At 37.8% G+C, this 24033-nt stretch overlaps 1 protein-coding gene across 3 annotated transcripts; it reads right to left on the bottom strand.

The window, feature by feature from the left end:
• PCGF6 (polycomb group ring finger 6) lies at positions 1-23725 on the bottom strand. Of its 3 annotated transcripts, none has more exons than XM_010224955.2 (10): positions 23412-23725; positions 22141-22240; positions 20986-21082; positions 20252-20307; positions 19237-19296; positions 18562-18670; positions 14575-14602; positions 11325-11423; positions 5245-5331; positions 1-324 (listed from the first exon to the last, which is right to left on the bottom strand). In XM_010224955.2, exons 1-10 carry the CDS (start codon positions 23703-23705, stop codon positions 268-270), a joined length of 987 nt encoding a protein of 328 aa, XP_010223257.2. In that variant the 5' UTR covers positions 23706-23725; the 3' UTR covers positions 1-267. The 3 variants fall into 3 exon arrangements, with proteins under 3 accessions (XP_010223257.2, XP_088384782.1, XP_088384783.1); XM_088528656.1 differs by having other exon boundaries at positions 23406-23636; XM_088528657.1 differs by lacking the exons at positions 1-324; positions 14575-14602 and having other exon boundaries at positions 5260-5331; positions 23412-23705.
• Between the last annotated feature and the right edge of the window lie 308 nt (positions 23726-24033).

Here is a 24033-nt window from a genome sequence, read left to right as displayed (position 1 = left end):
CAGCAAGGCTGAGCACTTAAGTTCCCTGAGCGGAGTGAAATTTGGAGACAGTCATTTCTAACACTAAGCGTAGCAATACGTCTAGCTGCACTTTCAGAAGTTGTAATTTTTACATTAGTAAGACAGGTGTTACATTACAGGCATACAGCAGTTGGTGTTCCCTTAGCTTTCTGGCACTGGAAATAAGATGGCCTTCTTTGGTGAGAGACGGCACTGAGGAAGCTCCATGACTCTGGATTCTTTCACCATCCCACATTGTAGAGATCTTTAAGTTACTGGTAGTGGAGCTACTACAAGGCCATAGTGCAGAACAAGCAAACCATCCTAGAGAAGAGAGAGAGAAACTGTTCTTCACACCACTTTGACCACACAGGGAAGGAAATAACAGGGAAGAAAGTCATTCTGCATCAGAACCTCAGTTTTATCCTCTTTCAGCACTTCATTCCATTCCACTTCCACAGGGCAAAGAAATTTTGAATATCAAAGTAGAGAAATATATCCCCCTTTCCTCTTTGAGGCAGAGAAAGTTTTTTTTTTTCCCCTCAAGAAAAACATTAAAAAACCCACAAATACATACATTATTTTTATAAAAAGATAAAGGGAGTTGTCTTGTCTTCTGTATGTATAATAGGCCCCATTTACAACACATGCTGCTTTTTGCAAGATATTGAAAGGCAGAAAAAAGTTCCCAGTGAATGCTTTTACAAGGAGCCATCAAAAAAGCTTTTAACTTTAGTCACCAAAGGAACAAAACAAACAACCAAATTAACAAATCTCACAACTCTCACCCCCACAGGAATATAGGGCAGGAATGCAGGAAAAGGGAAAGTCATCATTGCCTGTGCACAGTTTTGGATCTCAATCTCTAATCTTAATTTCACTAATCCACTGCTGGCTCTGGCAAATCACTCCTGCCTCTTACAACTGAGGTAAGACACAGAAAGGAGACATGGAAGATCACATAAAAAGCAAAACAGATAAGCATATAATTCTATAATTTCATATTTTTATGAATGAGCCCTGGATATCTCAATAATATGTAATTAATATAATTCTCTTACAGCAGTGTTGTGATTATTTCCTTATATAAAAGCAGTTGGAGAAACTCACACGAGCATCTTACTATTTCTTCCTAATTCTGGATGCATAACTATATTTCTCTTTCAACCCCATAATATTAATGAAATCAATATGCACATAGCAAGTGATACTCCCTGCTTTCATGGGACTACTATTCATACTCAGTATTCCTCAAAGATTGTTGCCTACTTGAGCCTGCAAGCACAGGCATCCTTCTTGCATAAAATTACTCTCCCCTTTCCTAGGGGGGCAATACTCAGAGGTTTTTTGCTTTCCTGAGACATAATGTTCTTCCCCCATCCACTCCTTTTCCTAAAATAATGTCACTACACTGAAAATGCCCAGAACAGTACTACATATTTATTAAGTGAATGCAAGGGACACACACAAAAAAATCCATTATTTTATTAAATCACGGTTCTGTTCTGAGTCTGCTCCACTTAATAGAAAAACCTTCATCTGCAAGACTAGATGTTTCCTGGCTCGTTATAGTCTGTTTTACTTGTATCACTTGATGCATGTGCAGCTGAGAAGCACTCAGTCCGCATCCACCTCTGAAACCTGCTGGCTCTGCTGATCCGCTGGGTATCCAACTAGTTGCCTTAGACCTATTTACATGGACAGCTGCTAATGAAAGTTAGAAATTCTACCATATTTTGGTTTTAATATTTGGATCCACTTGTATGTAGGAACTAAGATAACATGTTCAGATATTTTATGCATTTCTGCATGACACAATGCAGCAGCACATAATAAACATTTTTTTTTATACTGTAGCACTGGCATATTAAAGTTATAGTACAAAGCTCTACATTATTCTTAGTGTTTTGAAATAACTTTTTTTAAGAAAAAAGAATACAATAGTTTATTGTCTATGGGAAAAATATTATCGGATTGTTTGCATCAACTACTTGGAGTAATCTCTGAATGTTTGTGGCACAGGAAACCTAAAATTAAAGAATTGACCTCAAAGAGAATCAACAGAACTCGCTTTTCCGTACTTCTGTGACATTCCCTTTGGCAATTCTTTTCAGACAGTGCCTATCAACACCCTCATTATTTGCCTGAAAGATGTCTTCTTACTAGAAGAACAGCTTTGTTTTGCCTGCAGTGCCACAATGCTCTTTCAACAACAACAACAGCAACAAGAACAACAACAAAAAAAAACCACACACACACAAAAAAACAGAGATTAATTGCTACTGGGTATAACTATTTAACCTCCCCTTCTAGTATGCAGTTTCTTAGATCTGTTCGGCAGCTTAATGGGGTTTCTGGGCAACAAAGCTACTGTTTGTAAAGTAAAATGTTGCAGCTTGTTATCTGTGGAGAAAAAGAAAGTGGAACAGGAACTGGAGTTTTCAAATGCACTGAACAGACTCCTAACAAAGATGATCAGATTTCCAAGAGCAGTAACTTTGCTTTAAGTAGCTTTGCCAGCGTGCTCATTTAGGCTCAAAACTTAACTTCTGCCTATCAATATTCCAAGTCAGGAAAAGACAGCAACACAAGAGCCAGCAAAAATAATAATGACAATAAACAATATACATTTTAGCAATGAAATCTAAAGTCCTAAGAACAGCCGCATCAGGGCAGACCAAAAAGATACCTAGTCCACTGGTGAAAGCCTACATAAAAAAATGTATGGAAAGAACAAATACGTAGTAGTAGCTCCCCAGAAAACTCCTCCAGCCTCCAAAACCTTACTTTTCTGCAACATCGTTAAGATGCAGTTTTGCATTCAGTGTCTTTTATTTTCAAATGAATTTCCTTCCATGAACATGCCTAACCACTTTTCAATTCACAAACTTCTTGCATCTACAAATTGAATCCAAATGCCTTCCAAACTGATGTCAGTCACATGTTCCAGATTGATTATCAAGACAAAGGATTAAAGTGCAAGTGCTGAGAAAAGTGGGCAAAATATTATGAGAACCTACAAGAACAACTAGATGTTGAAAAATGGTCATGTTGAAAAATGGACAGCACATAAACTAACTACAAGCTGCAATATGCATATAAATACATAAATACACTAAAACCTGTGTATATGTACACACACACACTCTACAGCTAGGTGATACAAGTGCTTCAGAGTAACAGCAAACATGCCCATGAGTCTTGTGGAGACATTTCACCTTCCCTTAAGGGAAGCTTACAATGACAAATGAGGGCTTAGTGCAGGCTAGGTGTCAACACCCATCTTAACTTCAATGGACGGGAATGCAAATAGAGTTATTACCAAGAATTATTTTATTGCTGTTTTATAACTGCCAGCTCATTAACTTTCACTTCTCATCCTGTTAATTACTGGGCACCCATGGCTACTCCTAAAAGGATACTGTGAAGAGGTAGGAGCATTTATTTACCCATTTACTCAATGCCTAAAGCAAAGTAAAATGACTATGTTGTATTGAGAAGATAGGATCCTGCTCAATGACAACACAAGACTTCAGAATACCAGACCTATTTGCCCAGCATAGTAGGCTTGCTACAATTCACTGCTAACGGACTAGTTTTGTAGTAACAAAATGTGATACATCCTTGAAGAATGCATGCCGAGATGACTGCTCTTGAAGTTGTTGACTTAGTAACTAAACAGTCACACAAATCCATTTCTAAAAACTGAACCAATGCAGTTTTCCTTTAAGTCCTTTCCCAAGGATATTTTTCAAACATGAAAAGTTTCTGTGAGGATGAAGTTTAAAAGCACTTAAATTTGTCTGTGAATCATTCCCCTTACGTTTACTGAAGTTTTTGGTAGAGGGTATTTCATCACTGTGCTCATTACTGCCTTATTTAGATCAATTCATAAAGTCAGAAGTGAGTTTATGCAGTCAGTGGCTTCCTTTTCCTAATTTCTGCTCCTCACCCCCTGCAGATTGCATTGGCAGTTTTTCTTCATATTTCTCTGTAATGAGCCAAGTCAGCAAGTTTGATATTCACTTCAGTTTCTGAGGTGAAAGAGAATAAAGTTCACAAGCCTCAAAGATTTTTTGAAGGTCTGTCATCACTGCAACACCAGTCATGTGCAAATCCCGGGAGGGGTAAGTCAGGAAAGGACACGTACTGTACAGGATTACTTGAAACAGGCACTCGCTTCTTGCCCCGACCAAGAATTCATAGAATCATAGAATAGAATCATGGAATGCTTAGGGTTGGAAGGGACCTCTAGAGATCATCTAGTCCAACCCCCCTGCACACGCAGGGTCACCTAGAGCATGTGGCACAGGACTGCATCCAAGCGGGTTTTGAAGATCTCCAGAGAAGGAGACTCCACAACCTGTCCGGGCAGCCTGTTCCAGAATTGCAGCATTAAAGGTTTTAATTGGAAATTTAAATACACAGTATTTTGCATACATGTGTGCAAGTAAACTGAGTCTTCAACTACTTCAGTTTTTATGCCAAGTCTTTAGGTTACTTTTCAAATATTATACTGTAACAATATACTTTTCAAATACAATTTAGGTCAGCATTAGATTAGCCATTATTTTAGACTTCCAAAGGTTACATCATGGTTTCCACCTATATCCTACTCTGCACTGTACAGATAACTGTGTTGCTGCTGCACTTCAAAAACAGTGTGAATCCTCTCACTACACAAACACTTTCAAAGATTCCTAAGGAATAAGAAATGCTTTCTTATTTGCAGACTTCGCAACAGTAAGTTACCAACAAGAAGTCACTGGTTATACAGTCAGGCTGCTTTCAGGAACTGTATAATACACAACAACTGATTCCATTCATTAATCTGCATCTTCGGATTGCACTTTTGAGAGCAAAATTGATTCTACAGCCTTGTCACGAGGTTAGTCTTATTTGGGATGCTTTAGTCCTTTTTTTCCCCCCCAGTGGTTACTACCATCAAGGAAGATGACAAGAAATGGGACTGTAAAGAAAGTCTTGCAAAATTCATTTCTGCCATGATAGCAGCTTGTGCCAGACTAGAAAAAGTTTATATCCCAACTATAACACAGACAAGAATGCTCTTAGCACATGGTACACATCTCATATCTATCTACAATATAAAGACCACTTTCTGCAAAGCTGAAGATATTTTGTACGTGACTTCTCCAGACAAGCTGGTGCTAGCTGACAGTTAACAAAGGAGTGTTCTAGTTTAAAACACACAACCAAGAACAAAGCCCCTGCTAGCACACTAACCTGTATTGCACTCTCTCCTATGACCTGACGAATTTCTCTCAGAGTCTGGAAGTGTTCTAGCAGGTGATCGCCACAGATTATGTCTACCTGTGAAAGAACACAAACATGGTTAAGAGTTCGATCTGTCTTTAGAAGAATAAAACAGGTAAGCACTTAATATTTGGCATTTCATAAAGTAAATTCGATGCTGACAAGTGCTATTCTAGCATCTCGTACACCTGGAACAGAGGGAACTGTTTGTTTTACTCGCAGTTTGGTCTTATTGCTGAGAAGAAAGCTGTTTAGTAATAGCTGTGATGGATTCAACGGGAATTTAGATTACATACATTAAAGTTGCCTCACAAGCATCCATCATTATTCATCGGGTCCAAGAAAAAAGTAAATTGCCTGTGCTACTGGCAGGAGATTTAACAGTACTACTCTCATCCTTATCCTGAGTGAGAAAACACATATGTCTGCTTACTAACACGGGTTTGGGCAAAGTGGCTAAACAGAAAAGAACAGCTCACTGCATGCTACTGCCAGCAAGTGCCTCCCACAGCCCTTCTTCAAAATGCAATGAGTACTTCCGCGACACGAGTGAAGGGCTACGCAGCAGTTCTCAGTCATGTCCTCCACTGTGGCAAAATTATGTCAATGATGCCCGCAATTCTGGAGGAGGCACTAGCATTAAGCAACCGTCCACAAAACCAGTTATTTGGGGAAAATGACAGCTGATGCAGGTCCTGTAATCCTTGCCTTGATTATTGTGGATTACAGATTTCTCCACAAAAACATGATTGATTTAGTAGGTGTCACTAAGAAACCATATATAACACAAACACAGTCTCTAACATTTCAAATCAGACCGGCAAGCAGCACAGTTATATTCTTTCACAACTGCAGTTTGGTTACATTTTTCTTATAAGCAAATCCTAAGCTGGAAAATGAGAGGGTTCCCATCTCTCACTTAGTTACAATAACCAAACTGGAAATTAGAATTTAAGAGCATTGACAATAAGCTGTCCAACTTTCTGTGAGGGATAAAACTGAGCTTTGCACTGCAGTAGTCAAGAGGACACTGCAATATCATTACATATTCTCTTACACGGCTATATAGAGAGACTGTACTAACAGGGTATGCTGTTTTCTCTTTCAGCTATTCAGTTTGCCTGGATTTCTATTCTTCTTCATATTCACCCACTATTTTTCTCTTGTTCTTCATGAAAAGATTCTGAAATTATGCCTCATGCTGGTCGACCCCATAGAGACTCAAAAGAGTTAAGTTACTTTACATCATCTGCAATATGACAACTATGCGGTATAATCCATCCCCTCTGGATGCTTTAAATAATGCTTCTAAAATGGGCGGAAGATATAAATTGTTTAGTATTACTTCTGTTTTTAACTTTAGGAAGGAACCAGCATATAAAAATTCATCCAGATATCATATTAAATATTCAAGACCATTAACCCTAATAACGATTTTTTTCTTTGCTTGGGTAACTTGAGTATTTGAGATGTTTTAAAGACAGAACCTGAAAGAAAAAAAAAAAACTTTTTCTTTTTGAAAGCTGTCTACAATTATTACTCCTCTGCTTCCCTTGCACTCTAGCCTGTATGATTATTACCCAAGGAGGAAAGGCATGCCTGCCTTCCATGCTTTCTGCTGACATGAGATTAATTACATCTTATAATTATGTATACCATAAGGCACTGAAAACTGAAACTGCTTCTACACTGGTGCATGGGCATGCATGTGTAAGCATACACACAAATGTATTCTATATGGAAATGGAAAAAAAAATCTAATTGTCTGCTAAAGGATACAAAGACACAGTGACAATCGCTGACAATCTTGCAATACAGAATGTGAATACCTGCTTGAAAACACTCCACTGTTAACCCTACTGTTCCAGTTTCAAATTATAGTCATTAAAGATTCAGTACCTTCAAATAAATTATGGAGAACGGTTTTGAACATCCACCTCCTTAGAGTGCTCTGAATACCAAATGCTTAATCTCCTCATTCTAGCACCAGAGCCTGAATTTCTCCTCACTAATTGTTATGCTGAGATTCACTCTGAAAGGGGAGTAAAATATGCAATGAATAAAGTGTCAGCAAAAGTATGGAAATCAGTTGCAAAATAGCTGTCTTGGAGGTATTCTTATGCAAAAAAAAAAAAATCAATATATTCTATATACAAAAGATGCACCATCAAAATGATACAAATTTACTATAATCTCAACTGATGAAATTACAGTCATCTAATACTGACAGCTACTGAGAACTGAAAACACATTTTGACCTTTTCCTGAAACATCAAAGTGCACCTTACAAATTACTCACACTTGACAAAATTCTTAGCAAAATAAAGTAGCCTTTCCATTACGCCATTTATTTTCATTAGGTGGTATGTTTACTGCACACAATAGCTATTTATCTAAAAGCCAACAATTACAAGTTAACAGCCATTAAGTAAAATGAAGATAAAGTGGGAAGCTCATACGGGCTATCCCATATAAGGCTCATCCCAAGAGAAAATTTGGCCCAGAAAGCCAATTCTCCATGGATTCTTCCCTGGATAATATGAGTTGTTATAGAAACTATGCATGGAAGGACAAATAAAAAAAATATTAGAGGTTGGTCTGAGTATTTGGGCTAATTATCCAAAAGCTGGCAAAGCCTTCTGCTTCCTTTAGCTGTTATTTACTCTTCCAACACACCAAATACAACTATTCTGGAGTCTAAGTCTAGCATGAAGGCACTGTATCAGCTACTACACAATGTGAGCACGGACTTGCTTCCAATCTTTTCTCACAGGCTCCAGTTTCCATGCATGCTTTCAGGAGCACACATTAGGGAACATTTCTATCCCATAAACCACACTAATGCATTCAGATCAAACGAGCTCAAGCCTCCACTCTGCAATTAAGGGATTGCTCTGCTATCTTTGGCAAGAAATGATAATGCTGCTACAGGATACTCAAATGAAGTGATATATCCCATTAGCTTCCCATTTTCTCTCAATTTCCAGGCAAAACACAAACTGTACAGATGTGTATCAGATGCCAAAGCTAAATGTTCCATACACCGCTGCCTGTATTTAGTTCAAATTGAATGTTACCTACTTAGCTCTGTTACCTACTTAGTAATCCTCAAAAGTCTCTCTCAAAACCTCAATATTTCCTCAAAAAGAAAAAAAAAACAACTAGAACATTAAAGACTTTGTAATTAGAAATACATGCATACACATAAGAAATTAATTATTGCCCAAAGCACAGAGATCAAAAAAAGGATAAGAGCACACCAGTCTGTCATCCGAAGTGTTAGATATAAACAGACAAAGCCTTAACCTTTCGGTAAATAGCAAATTTGAACCATTATTCACTTGCAAACTCATGCAAGAGTCAGCAAATAATTTCAGGCTTGCAGGTTACAGACTAGAAAAGACAGTAATTCAAAGCTGCCTTTAGATTTATATAGAGTGTCACACATGAGACGGATGGTTTCTCCTTTCACATTTTCATTAAACACAATCCACCCCACTTAGGCAGGTCTACAAGTAAGTGCAAATATTAGCTAAGATAGCCCAGAAACAAATCAAGTTAAAAAAACAAACAAAAAAAAAATCTAAGAACAGCCAGTAGTTTGGAATAATGAGTAACATATACTTTTCATCAATCAGTCATTGAATCAACTCTAACAAGGAAGAAGCAGAACACTCCAAATAACACTTCTGCAGACTAACAAAATAAGCTGCTCGGTAACAGCCATTTCATTTGCGGAAACACCAAAACTGCTATCCTTACCAAAAGCATCAACAAACTAAGGATATAATCAATGCGCTAAGGAGAAAAAGGAGGGAGGACACACAAGTCTTCTCACAGTAAAACCATTTCAAGTTCTAGGTAAAGCATGATTAAACTCTGTGCCATTAACAGTTTTCTCTAAATAAAAACAGGAAAAATATCCTGCAAGTACAGAGCATTTTTAGCAGAAGAGTGACTGAAACTGGTGCTTCAGTGAAAGGAATTTCCTGTCCTCCCAAGAGGATACTGTTCTCGGATTCTAAGACATACCAAGCTCATGACATTTTTATGCAGAAATTAGTTATTTTAGGTTAGTTATTAATATTTTCTGCTTCTTTAACATACCTGGGGAAGCCTACAGAAAGTGAACCTTTACAATTTCTGAACCATTTCCTATCTAATTTCCATCCCCCCTCCTGCTCCAAAAGGAGCAGACATGTACCCTTCACTTTTACATTCTTTGCATACATAATTGACAGCGTATCTCCCTACCTGCTTCTGTCTGTGCCAATTTAAATATATTTTCCTCCCTTTTTTATCTTCAGTGACACATCTGATATTTCTTCCTCTCCCTAAATCTTTATCGACAAGCCATAAGCTTCAGTTCTGCATACTACAATGAGAGGATGACAGTTTGGTACATATAATACTGCCTTACTTCTAAGCCCTTATGTGGCACAGAAATGATGAATCAATATAGGAAAAATAGTCCCCGTTTCATTTTCTTAATTTCCTAACTTTCAAAAATAGGCCTGAATATACTCTGGAAATCATACAATTTGCAGCCTGAAAAAAGATACATCTTTCTAGTGAGCAATGGAAAGAAAAAAAAAAAAAAAAATCAATTAAAAAAAAAATCAGATAAAGGATCTGACTGGAAAAATTAGAGCAGACTTAATGCCTCTCCCTGATGGGCCTTCTCTATGTATATTCTGCCTGATATTAGAATTAGTCAAGCATTGTGCATTATTACTCTACTCCAGAATAGCATATTGGATACTAGCAGAGATAAGTGATTTGGTCAGCATATAGTCATATCATCTTGAGAAAGTAAGGCTCTAAAGTCATAAGCTTTTTTAGACACAGTTATCTTTCTTCATTAAGACTGGATCACTTCTTGCCTGGTGAAGTCCAAACAGAGAGCAATTCATTATGAATGCACAGCATTTCTGAAAACTTGAGATTATGGTATAATGCTTAAGAAAAACCTAGACAATCCCTTCACCTCAAATAAGCTGCAAGTTCATTAATGTAGGAGACTGCTCTAGCCTCACTTTGAGGAAGTTTTTATTTGCTCATAACATCAAGGCACCACCATATGACAAAGAAGCTACAGAGATTCTTACCAAGAGGAAAATCAGTAAGTGAAAACATTACTCCTTCAGGATTATGAATAATTTATATTCAATTTGTTCTGTCCCCACGGAAAAAGCAGGCAACACAGTGTTGCCTCAAAAAATTATCACTTCATGAAACAACCTTAACTTCTATCACATCTGTTCTCATTAGCAGCAGTGGATTTTCCAATAAACAGTATTTACGAGAACCATTTATACATTATGAAATTCATGAGGCCTTCTTAAAATAAATTCCAGCAAACATTCAGTTAGGAGTTGGGACTGCATATCAAGATTACAGATCACTATAGCTTATAATATAATGTTCAGATTGCACAGCAAAATCTCATCAACTTGGCTGAGAAATGGGAATTTTTTCATTTTATATTCTATTCCACCAAATTCTAAACTTGAAAGCAGGAGCCTACATTTAGCACTCACAGCTTTCATCTCAACTCTTCCACCCAAAATATCATCATCCTTTCTCATCTTTCTCCATTCACTTCCTTCAATGTTCAACTCAATTTACTTTTACTCAGCTCTTATCTCAGTCTCTGCCTTCATATACTCCCATGTTTCAGCATTTTTCTGTCTATGCTTAGTTTTATCTTGGAGCATTATCTTTTGCATTTGGATTTTAACTGCTGAAATTTTACATGACACTTCAGAAGTTCTTTGTTCTTTATTTTATCTTAACTCTTAAAATCTTCTTTATTCATATAACAAAATTAAACATTGCGAGTTGGAAGTTGCAAGTGAGTTATTCCTTGTGGACCACATTTAATAGTTCACAGTATTAAACTATATTACTTCTAACATAAAAGTGTTCTGCCTGAAGCATATGCATTACATGGATCACAGTCAACTACTAAGAGCCAAACATATCATCCACTTCACACATTAGAAGAAAAGCTTTCACTCTATAAAAGGCTTGCCAGTTTTACAGCATACCTGACAAGCAGGATCCAGATCCATTTTTCTTCTGAGAAATTTCTCCACATGTCCAATGGTCGCCTCCCCTGAGACACGCACAAACTTCTTTTCCAAAGGCTACGAGGAAGAAACATGAGATTTTAAGACACTGAACATTTCCAGCCACCATCCCCCACAGAACAAGTGAGGACAACTTAACTTTTGGACCCTTCTCTCATCTACTTCCCAATGACCCCATAGAAAATAAATTAAATATGAATTAATCAGAATCTGGGTTGAAACCTCCTGCTATTTAAAGCAATGCTTTGACTTCAATATTTTTGTATTACTGAAGTACTGGGAAAGTGAGATTTGCCATCACATCAGCAAAGAAATCAGTATCACTGAATTTTAAGAACTTTTATTCCAGAAAATAAACCATTTACTCAGAGGCGCATTAGAGATATTTTCTAAAATCTGCTTATTTTTTCCAAATCAGTCTTGTGTGCCAAACGAATTCAGAAAAGAAAACCTAGTCACTCTATCACACGGAGCTTTGAAATTCTTTACTATTCCAAAAGTATTATGGCTTGAGTGGAATCAACTTAACCTGTGAAATTCCAGACCATTAATATATGCTACTGTGTAGTACATTAGGGCAAGCCTGGTCTGAAACCTTCTCATATAATTTCTAATTATTTTCACAAGGAGAATCTCAGTAACTAAATATCTATGACATCAATCTCAAATATTTTAGTGGTTTTCTCTTCTATGGATAAAATTTTAAACAGCCAACTGGTGCTATGCATGCCTTAGTGAAGAAGAATAAAAACAAAGCAGATTATTGAAATCCATGCCAATAGATTTTCAATACCTGTGATTTGCTATCCAGCTTCACTATTCAGCTTTACCATATTCTTCCCATTTGAAATAGGGTTAGTCTATCCTTCAATTAAATCATGAAGGCACATATGTATCCATGATAACTGTGGTTTTGGAAGAATAATTTGATCAATACATTTAAGAGCTAGAAATATCAATGAGACCTTATCTGGGAACCACGACACTAAAAGTTTGGTGATGACACATGTACAACCCCACCCTCACCCCTTGCATAAAAGCAGCAATCTCTTGCACATGTAATTCAATGTTTAATTCAGACAAACAAGGTAGATAAACAATTGAAAACAATGCTAAGAAGATGAAGATATGTTTTGTGACAAGCGGATATTGAGAGAGGGATTTGGAAGGCTGAGGAGCAAACATTTTGGACAAAGCAAGCAGGAAGAACAAGGAAGTACAAAGGCAGTAAAGAAAAACATGAGGATAGGAAGAAATGACAGTAGACTAAAGTAGAGTTGAGATCACCACAGAATTTTTAAATGGTAGAAAAATATACTAGCTAGGATTTAAAAAAAAATAGCCACCATCTTACAGTATTTCTTAATCTCTTAAATCTATCTATCTTTATATATATGCACTAAATGGCACTTCAGTCCACGGCTTAGTCTACCATACCAGTAAGACTATTTGCAGAAAAGAACTATACATGGGGAGTAAACGTAGGCAGCCCTTCTTGTTCACCACTAGCACTGGAGTTAAAGTAACCAGACATTACTTATGACTTAGAAAGGAATACACATGAAAAAAAATCCACTTCCAAATCATAAACATCCCTTAACAATATCACAGCTAAGTTTGTCTTTTTATTTTTAAGGCAAAAGTGCTCCCTCTGAAAGAGCATGAACCTTAAAAAAAATAAAGAAGGAAATGTCAAACATATTTAATAAAAAAAAAAAAAAGAAAGAAAGAAATTAGTGACACAATTGAACTGTCCTACAATCATTCTTATTGGGCCCTGGATAAATAGGGTGAAAATAAAGAAGTATGAGATGAGAAGGATATGAAGCAATATGAAAAGAAGAAACAATAGAAAAAGGAAGAAGCCAATTAGAAATGTAAGAAATAAGGGGAAATAGGAGAAGCTAGAGAAGAACAACAAAGGAACAAGAAAATTTTAATGGGTGCAATTTCAGGAAAATTCCTTCCCTTCTAGAACTGTAGTCATAATTCAGCTCTTTGGGAAAGGGAAGCCCTTTTTTCCCCATAATTTTTAAGTTTTGTTTGAAATTGCATGCTATGCTCTGACGTAACAAACACTATTATTGTTATAAATAGCATATGTAATTGCAGTCTCATTGAACTGTTCATATTTTTGCCAGAAAATATATTGATCAGAAATCAATACAGCTGAAAACAAAGGAAATTAATAAAATGGAACAATTAAGACAATCCATGCTTAAGTTAGTAAAATGCCTTTGGCATTTTTATTTGCATTTTCTTAAATAGTAAAATTATAGTTTATCTAACTGAACCAATTAAAGTGTCTTACACTCCATTACTCTGTGCCTTTTTGTATCTTTTTATTCCTACAATTCCGATACAAGGAAAGATTAACTGTTATATATACTGTGTAATTTTAAATTGTATCTCCTTGTCCCTGAATAGAGTCCGTTTTCTAAATGTTTAGCCAAACAGTGAAATGAAATCCTCTGAACATCTCTAATTACAGACTACGAAATCATGAATGCAGCAGACAATGTGCAGTTTCCCTATGAATTTGTACCAATTCAGCTCAGTAAGAACAGCTATATTGGAAGAGCAGCCATACTCTTTAGCAAGGATGAGGAATAGCCCCCATTCAGGCAGTGATTGTTGGTTGCCAAGTTCTCAAGAGAATCAGTTTACTGCTAGATAAGGAAGATTAATGTGAGGACTAGCAAAAATATGTATACTTATTTTTTGTTGTATTTTTAAACATACATAATTCCGTTGTTATGCCTCAGGCTACCCTCCCTCAGTATAATATATGTATGTGCTTCACTACAACGAGGGAAACCTTTCCAGACCATTTTTTAAGACAATGGCTATGCCCTTGTGTAGGATTCCAAAAACAAGCCACAGCAATGCTTCTCCTAGAGGGAGATGTAGGAATAGAAAGCTAGGAACATCTAGAGGAAGTTTCATTAGCAAATTCCCCTTCTCCCACTAAAAAACAAACAAAAAACCCTAACATCTAGGGAAATCTAGTCTTTTCTACTAGTCTTTTCCTACTCAGTGATGTTACACAGCAGTAGATTTAAAAGCACACTGTAACATTACCACTATGCTGATCAAAGTTCAGGTTGCACGCAGTGCAAGAAAAACAGAGATAAACTAAATTAAATACATTCAAATTATACATATTTTGAAGTAAATAATGTAAGAAAAAATCAAGTCACATCTGCACCTTAAAATTCCCTGTGCCTTCGTTAGCTCTGAAAAACAAGAGAAAACACAATCAATATTGCTAAGGCAACAGTTTATTAATACCCTTCAAGCTCTTAAATCAGTCACTATTCTAACAAAGAGTCTAGCATATCAAATTCCATTTTTTTTAAATCAGGCTCTTCCTTTTATTAAAATCTAAGAAACGACATAATAGTAGCCTAAATCTATATATCTTTCTCCTACCCTTTACTTGGAATCCCCTTTCACTACTTATGTCTTTAAATGTAGCCTTTATGCAATGGAGAAGGAAAAAAGGCAACAAAATGCAGCCTAACATTACATTTTATATATGCTGTAACACTAATTTTCATAGGAATAGGTTGCCATATTAATGTTGTTTAGTCATTCTAAGTTTCCTGTCCTCAATACTTGAAACTTTAACAGACTGTGCCTAGGAGCTGCTGACAGAACATGCCAAACTGCTGCAGAGACTTCCTCACCCAGCAGAGACTTCCTGGCCCACATGTCAACCTTGTAGACTATTTGTATCACAGCATTAATGCTAACATTATCTAGGAACTTAGGAAGGTAGTGAATGCTTCTCTGGAAGGCGACACGAAGGTGGCAAAAGATCAAAGTGATTACATCCTGCAGTACAAGATGGGAAACACTGAGTATATAAAAATGTCCTGAGGAATTATGTCCAATGCACAGTATCTCACAGTGACATACTACTCTTGCATTGCATTAGTGAGTGCGTATGAACAAAAGAAATGCTATAACTCACTATATCGGAGAAGGTATTAAAAAAAATCAAGTATCACTATAAATAAATTGTATTTCTAGAGAGCATTCGGTATAGCAAAAAAGAATAAAAGAAATCTAAAGTTAGTACAGATCGCACATTAGTACGACACTTAAGGTTACAAAATTTAAGTAATTACATCTCTGAAATATGTACCTGCCATGAGAGAGAGTTAATATCAAACTCTGTTGCTGAAAGGAAATTTAAAGGTAGTGTAGTAAGGTATGTAAGCTTCTCTACTTCAGCATTTTCTTTGACATACTTCAATTGCCATGGGAAAGTTCCAATCATTTAACATACTCCAGAGACACAATACAGACAATTTAAAACAAACTTTTACAGTGAAAAAAACTTCTGTTGAATGGCCCTATCTGCTCCTACTTTATCCACAGAGCTTTCTAAACCTCTCATTGCCAACATTAAAGAGGAAGATATATTAACTCTTAAACATGAGGCATAACAAAGATTATAAGTCATCAAAATAAATTACAAGATAGAAATAAAAAGTAAAAATGAATTCAAAACACATAATTGGAAACCTGTAGGTTGTTAAGTTTCGTATTAGAAATTTTCTGTGGTTCCCTCCATCTGAGTAATGGAAACACACACAACAGTTGCATGGTGTTTGTACAATATTACTTGCTTTGCTACCCCAGGAAAGAAATCTAAAAGTCAACTAGTTTCACATGTGGACACGTACATGTGAATTACTTCCAAAGTCTAAATTTCCTGACATCTTCCTCTTAGAAATAGATGTACCTACTGATAGTCACAAGAGGGGAAAAAAAAAGAAACAAAACAAACAAACAAACAAAAAAACCAGGAGCCTTTAGCAGTAGAAACCATAAACAAAGTACCTTCACTCCAAGGAATACGAACTGTACCTGTTTCTTCAGTCAACACAGTCTCATGAAATTTTTATAGAGTCCCTAGAAACAATGTTTGAACCTGAAGGGACACACTTGGAACAGAATTCTAGTTTCAGATCTTACAGTGATTTTACAGTGTAACCGGCAATGTATCATTGACAAAGGCATACAGTTCTTGGTATAAACATGTGTCAACGAGGACCCTGGGCTCTCTCCGCCATCTACCGGCCCAGCACAGCACTAGCTGGTACCCATCAGGTATCAAAAATGCACCAGGACCCTGACTTCATGAGGTCACAGCTGAGGCAATCAGATAACTGCATACAAAATGAAGTTTCGGTGAAACCATTTTACCTTATGTCTGTGTACATGCAGTTACTCACATTATACTCAACCGAGTATAAAAATCACATGCCTGAACAGAAGGTCTGCACTAAAAAGTGTGTGAATTTTACATGGCGTTCATTGAAAAACAAAACAAACACCAAAAATTAAAAAATACATCAAATTTAAAGTGTTCATTAAACAGAATGGACAATTACCACTCAATGAACCGCTATATAACATCTTGTTTCTCTCCCTGTTCAGTACTTGACTACTGGCTTTATTTATGAAAACTCTGCTTTTATGGCAAAAGCATTAGTTTCCTCAGTGGTCTCATTTCTTCATACAAATGAACGCATCTGCATGTCTTCCTATTCTGCAGGATGGCAATATCGTACCCTGCTTAGAAAGAGGAGCCCAAGACAGATTGTGCCAGGATGTTATCAAGAATTGCAGGTACCCAGTTTGAGACAGCTAAAACGAGTCCCACTGCTTTCAGTTGCACTTGTGAGCGTTTAGCATTTCTGCATGTCAGGCATACAGAAAAACATCAAATTATATCATGTGTATAGATTTACATGGAGACAATAGCACAGGCAGGGTTGGATCTAGTTTTCTACTGGTTTAACTGAAAAACAGACCTTCTCCTCTCTTTCTGCAATCATCTCTCTCATCCAGTGGACGAAACAAAGAAAAAACTACATACCAAAAATTTATCTACAAAGAAAATTTGCTCTTTAAGTGGAAATACTGGACATAACATTCAAAGACGATATAATGATGCCTACACAGAGTGAGATTCAATCAAGATGGCACATTTTGCTGCTAGAATTTCCCAATATTTGAACACTTGACTTCACATCATTTGTGTAATAGTTTGCTATGATTATATACTTGAGTTGTCCAAACAATTTGTTCAGACGAAATCAGGCCAAAAGCAGGCACAGTCTGGGTAAAAGGATAAGAGTTGCACAAGCGTCAAGCTCATCCCTCCCCCACAAATGAAGTGCAGCTACCAGAGCCATTCAGCTCTTACAACGTGCCCTCCCTTTCTTAAATGCTCTCCTGAAAGTCTGCACAAGGGAAAAGTAAAGCAGTGCAATTTCTCCTTCTGGGTTCCTGAAAACAGCTCAAGTTTTGGGGCAGAGATTTACCTCTTAATTTATATTTAAGGGTCATTCTAACCCAAACACTTCAACCACTGATCGAGTCGGCCAAATTCCTTCGGGGCATCAAATTCCTAATGCATTGTCCAAGAAGCTCTTAAGCCTCCAGTATCAGAAGCCAGCACAGTAAGAAGGTATTTCTCCTGCCAAAGTAGCACCACAGTTGCCTGAAGACTGTTTCTAAGTACTAAATTGGTGACAATATTTTAAGTAACCTGTACTGCTCAGCAAAGCAGGATTAGTTATAAGACTCTCCCAGGCATACAGTATCATAGTGATACTATACATTGTAATTTCAACTAATATATGCGAATTACTCATCTTCACACGCTCTATCCTGAAGCTCAAAACATCAATACTCCAATCATGGTGATTTTAGTGCCATTTCCTTCCTTTTCTTCCCCGGTTCTAAAGTGCTACAGCTCACCTTCCTAGTGAGTTGTTTCTAGAACACAGCATTTTCTGGCTAATGAGCACGAAATAATGTACAATTACAGTCCCCTAGTCACCTGAGCCAGTCTGGCAGAGTCAGCATTAGCAGTACTGCCGCCTACACGAATTAGCAGAGTGTAGGAGAGACAGATCTTACTCTCACTCAGGTTATCAAAACTATACTGCTTTGTCAAAAGTAAACAAAACAGAGATAGTTTTAATATTTGAAACTTTTAGGAAGCTCTTTTCATAGGAAGATACCTTCAATGTTTAACTGGGTAACTAGCCACTACTCATTGCTGACTGCTGCTACCTGCTATTAAAGATGGGGAAAAAAACAGTAATGGTCCAACACGCACAAGCAGCATCCTCACACGGGGCATCTACTCTTAAATTTGTCCATAACTCACCCAATGAACTCCAGAAGTATCGAGATATCAAGTTCTGGTGGGATCCGGAACACGGAGCCCAGAACTTTTCGAGGTCTTCCTCGGCTCACTGGAACTGGCTGGGGGACAGCTAAAATATTCAAATAGTTGAAATGCAAACACAAGTTGAAATAAAAAGAACATAAGACACTAACATACACAAGAAAACTAGGAAGAAATGCCCATGTAATTCACCCTAATTATTCTACTAAATCAGCTCTTCTGTGCATCTGAACCACTAGCATTTTCTTGGCATTCAGCGTGGCACCTCTTCAAACAGCTGTGTTTAACAGTAAAACAAAACAAAAGAAAAAACACAGTTAAGAAATTCTCATCTGTTAATGGACTCTCGAGTTCTTCTTACTCTTCTACCTTCTATCACTTACGGCAAGAAAATAAAAATAATGCTCACTTTATAAGAATTTCCTTCTTCTATGCAGAGAAAGATCTGTAACTAAAAATAACAAAATCCAAACAGAAACTGGTTTCAAGCGCTGTCAGTGTCATCCTGCAGCTTGTGTACTGTGACCAATCACAGTAATCAAAAACAAATGATCCCATTTCTTCAATTGTGAACTTGTATTTCAAAGTAATCATTAAGAATTAATGCTATAGCAGATATCTCTAACACAGTCTTCTAGAATGATTATAGCTCACCTGGTTTGGGAACTTCTAGTCCTCTTTCTTTATAGAAGTCATGCATCTGTTTTTTCTCTCCTGGAAAGCACAACACAGAACAGATTGGAATATTACAGAGGCTAAGAATAGCGATGTAGTTTCCTATAGTCAGGACAATTCTGGCTAACATTAGCAGAGACACTGAAAGTATCGACAGACCTTCACTGTCACTAGTATTCCCTACTATACTGGGCTATTTGAGGTACCTAGACTAAGATTTTGTTAATAAAAATGAAAAATATAATCAGACAAGCCAGTTATAAAACTAGCATCCTTCTCACTGTCAAGATTTCATTTATCTGTCTCTACATATACATACAAGCACACTGATCTAAATATAGACCATATAGGCACATATCTACCCCAGGGGACTGCGCAGCACTATCAGATTCATTGTCTCCAAGTTCAAGATAATTGGCTTGTGACAGTAAATGATCTAATAAATCAAAGAAATGTGACAGTGAGAGAAAAATAAAAGCACTTGAGAAAATTGAGCAGTCCTAGTAACTTCTTGCAATGGAGATAAATAAACCTATGATGATTAGACAGAATGACATTTACTGTACGCATACAAAAACCCAAGACATGATACTAGAATATTATATGGATTGTTTTCTGGAAACAATGCAATGTTTATTTCATGACATTAGAAAGCGAAATAAAACACATCCAACAATTGTCTGCTTTGTCCAATAGCAGATCTCGAACAAGACTTTCAAAAACATCAGTGTAAATTTAACTTTAGTATCACTACTATTTCATTGTAAGGATAAGAAAAATAACAGATACCAGAGTATCTTAGCAGGCAAAAAGATGCTAGTTGGTATGGCTATTCACTAAGATTCATAGTCAAGTTACACCATATCTTCTGGTTTTATGAAAAATACTTTACAAAACTACTCTAATGAGCCCAGAATAGAAATGGGGCTTTGAATTATTCTCTTTTCTGTTCAGTCTTTCCAGTATCTAGATGGTAATAAAGAAAGCGACTTACTTTCCTCTAAATTGACGACTAATTTATATACTATGTCTTGCAATTGCCGGTCCAGTCTATAAAGGAAGAAAACCATGAAAATGAGTGTCCTTCAATTCTGAAGGTTCAAAGTACTTAAGTTACTAAAAAGCCGGATAATTCAGGAAACATGCTACAACGTATTTTTGGTGCATTACAGAATTTTTTATATTAAATCACAACAAAGCTGCCAGATACACTGCCAAAATAAGTGACAGATGGAGCTGCTGATCTGCCTTCCTAAATTCAGGTCTTGACAACACAGCTCCAAGAAGGGAAGTCACTCAAACATGAAAAAAGTCTAAAATAGTTAAAGAAACTAAAACTCTAGTTTCAGGGTTAGAAACAAGTATACTATGCAAACCAAGGTTTGTCTAAAAGGCAATGAAAGCAAATAGTTAAGATTTAGTTTCTGGGCAAATGCATAAAAATACCTATTCAGTTGCAGAAAAAAAATAAAACAAAACAAATACATCAGAAACTAGAGAAGAGAAGAAACCAAGTAATCATATTTTCATTGTTGAAACTGTCTGAAGCCTATACGTACATATATATATATATAAAGATGTGTTTCGTTGAACTGTTTCTTCACATGTTAGGTTACCGATTTATTATGCTTTCCTATTACACCAAAGAATCCTGAAACAACACATTTTAAGTAAACAGTACAACTTCATGATAAAAATTACACCTATAAAATGGTATGAATTTATTACCTGATATTATAAAGTGGTTGTGTCTGATGTACAACAATATTGCATTTTGGACATCTGTTGCTGTAGTAGAAGTGTCTCACAATGCAGCTTTTACAAACTGTAACAAAACAAACAAAACACATAAGTCACATGTCCTTGATACAATAGCATTTGTAAGATGCAAGAGAAGAAATTACAGCCAGTTTTGTCACATACAGGTTGCTTGAGAGCAAATCCTTCAGCAATGCTGTAAGACCCAAATAAACCACAACCCTATCTGTACAGACTTCAGCACTCTCTAGTCTTTATAGTTCACAATACCCTACCCACTGATGCATAGGAAGATGTTTAATATTACAACCGTACAACTGTATATAAGAATACATTGTCCTAACTAATAAGTCTTTATTTTCCTAAATTATAAACTGCATTGAAGATTACATGGCATATATTAACTAATTAAAAAAAACAGGCAGAAAAAAAACAGTTTGTGAACTGGCAGGGACTGGAGTACCAAGGAGCAGAGAACTTGAACTAAGACAGAAACATGGCTTAAAGAGACAGTTTCACAGAAAATAATGTAATAGCTTTGCGAGAAAAGAGCAGTTCTGAGTAATAAAAAAAAAAGCATTATTAGAACAGGGACAGAGAAGAAAATAAACATTGGGATCATTTTTGACTAACAATCTATAAATCAGTCACGGGTTCTGTGAATCCATATAAAAATTTCCTGCCATTTCCATGTATCTTCAGCGTTGTGAACAGCTGACATTAGCAACAGTTTAGAAAACTTTCCTACACATTATGGGCAGTGCCACTCAGCTTTCATTTCTCAATTATGTATTTATTACAAATTCCCAGAGCCTACTTTAAGGAGATATGTAATACGTCTGCTTTTGTTTTACTCGGGCTACTTCTTTCTTTACATTTTCCTTCTTTCCCTCTTAACTGGGGAAACTGAGCTGACAGTTATTACTTCAGATTTTCTGATGCTTAAGATATCTGTGCCTATATTCTCTCAAGGAATGATAACGACCACAACACATGCTCACTTACAGAAGTGGGCAAACTCACTTTGTGAAGCCAGACCAAAAGGAACTCAACCAGAACAAATCAACTCCTGTTTTTTATTTAAATTTGCAACTAAATTCTTAGAATGAAAATACTGGTACTTACAGGTGTGTAGACACTCTGTAATGGTTGTAGCATCGATAAAATAGCCTTTACAGATGGAACACAGGATGTAAGGGGTCAACTCAGAGAGGTTTATCATACGCTGCAAACCAAAACAGTTGAAATGAACTTGAATACACAGAATAAGCCAAGAAGTTTCCTGATTCTTGCCTCGAAAATATCCCTATCTCAGACCATATTAAAGATGGAGGGAAAAAAATAAAAAAGAGTCTGAGTCAACATGCTGTAAAAATGTGTTTTCATAAGAGGTCAGTCATTCCTCAGATAAAAGTTATTTTCTAAGAACTTTTAACGCTGCTTTTGGGTTGACTTTTTTTTGTGAGTGATGATTTAATTTATTCGTGAATCATATTCAAAAAGCAAACCACAAGTACCTACACAAGTAAGTCACTTGAGAACACATTTATCAAATACCCAAAAAACCCAGGAAGTCTGAAGCGGCTACCAGCAACAAATAAAAACATTATTTGAAGAGGGCTCAGCAAATATATAGGGCCCCTCAATCAAATACCAACAAACAGAATTTGTGTTATTTCTTCTTTCAGTACACAGTTATCATTCACAGAAATACACACTGAAACAAAGATTCAAATTTCACCATTTTAAATTCTGATTAAAAGTATGTTTACCAGGAAAGCATACAAGGAATTCCATGTTTTGTTTTCTTTCCTATCAGAAGCCTATTAACTTGAATAAAAACAAGCTTATTCTATAGCAGTGGCTTTCACTTGGAGGTTTGCGGCTACCTGCTGCCTCAGAAAGGTAACTCAATAAGTTTTAGTTACGTTCCCCCTAGTCTCAAGAGCGACTTGCTCTCTCTTCCTCGCGCCATTCGCATGGCCCGCATGCTGCTGTTTACCACCTTACAGCCACGCCGCGGGCTTGCATAAACCTCAAGGCGAATCAGGCTGAGCAAATGAACGCGAGCAACAGAAATAATGAGGCGAAGCCCCCTGCAAGGGGCGGTCTGAACTGGCGCTGGGAAGTTTTCAGGAGAACCCGGAGGCGCGTCAAGCTGTGAGCGCCGCTCCGCGGGGCCGGCGGCCGAACGCGGGCTCGCGGCGAGCGCAGCGGGGGCTCCAGCGGGGCCTCCGGCCGCCCGCTCCCCGCGCCGCCCCGCGCGCCCGTCATGGCGGCGGCGGGCAGCGCGCACCCCCGCCTCGAGCCGCACGCGCCGCCGAGGCGCGGGGCACGCCGGGAGCGGGGCCCGGCGCGACCGTTGGCGCCCCCGGCCCAGCTGCCCCCACCTTCACCTCCCGGTCGTCGTCGGAGTCGAGCTCCCCGTCGTCCATGCCGAAGGGGGGCCCTGCCGCCCCCTCCAGCTCCTCTTCCTCCTCCAGCTCCTCTTCCTCGTCGTCCTCGTCGTCGTCTTCGTCGCCGCTGGAGTCCGAGCGGCTGCGCTCGAACTCGAAGGGCAAGGAGCGCGACCCCGAGCAGCTGGGCGCGCCCTCCATCTCCTGCTCCATCTCCTGCTCCTCCTCGGCCGGGCCGGCGCCAGACCCGTCGCCGCCCGAGACCACGGAGCCCGCGTCCACCTCCGTGTCCATGACTCGGGCTGGGGTGGCACCGGGGCGAGGGCTGGGAGCCGCGGGCAGTGCGCACGCGCAACGGCCGCCCTGGGGCCGCCTGGGAATTGTAGTTCAAGGGGGCATGTGACCGGGCCGTGGCGCATGCGCATCAGCCTCTAGCCTTTAACACCCTACATTTCTTTTTTTTTCTTTTTTTTTCTCTTAATTGTCCTTTTATTCTCCTTCACTGAAGAGTTAATTGACCAGTTAAAGAAAAGTAAGAAAAAAAAAATGAAAACTCGTCAGTGACAAGTTACCATCTAAAAGCGCTAGTTCAAAGCACCAAAGAATCTGCAGTTGCAAATAG

This window comes from Tinamus guttatus, unplaced genomic scaffold (genome assembly GCF_059628265.1).
Source record: "Tinamus guttatus ecotype Peru unplaced genomic scaffold, ASM5962826v1 Tinamus_guttatus_pri_ptg000314l, whole genome shotgun sequence".
NCBI lineage: Eukaryota > Metazoa > Chordata > Aves > Tinamiformes > Tinamidae > Tinamus > Tinamus guttatus.
The sequence above is the reverse complement of the archived record's forward strand: the minus strand, read 5'-3'. Positions and strand labels throughout refer to the sequence as shown.

What these genes read in the sequence shown, in the direction of transcription:
- PCGF6 (XM_010224955.2), bottom strand. Translation starts at nt 23,705, where the DNA reads ATGGACACGGAGGTGGACGCGGGCTCCGTGGTCTCGGGCGGCGACGGG. An exon ending in AGTCGTCAATTTAGAGGAAA is followed by an intron (nt 19,297 to 20,251) that starts GTAAGTCGCTTT and finishes TGTGCTTTCCAG; the next exon opens with GAGAGAAAAAACAGATGCAT. An exon ending in ATCTGGATCCTGCTTGTCAG is followed by an intron (nt 5,332 to 11,324) that starts GTATGCTGTAAA and finishes GTTCTTTCACAG; the next exon opens with GTAGACATAATCTGTGGCGA.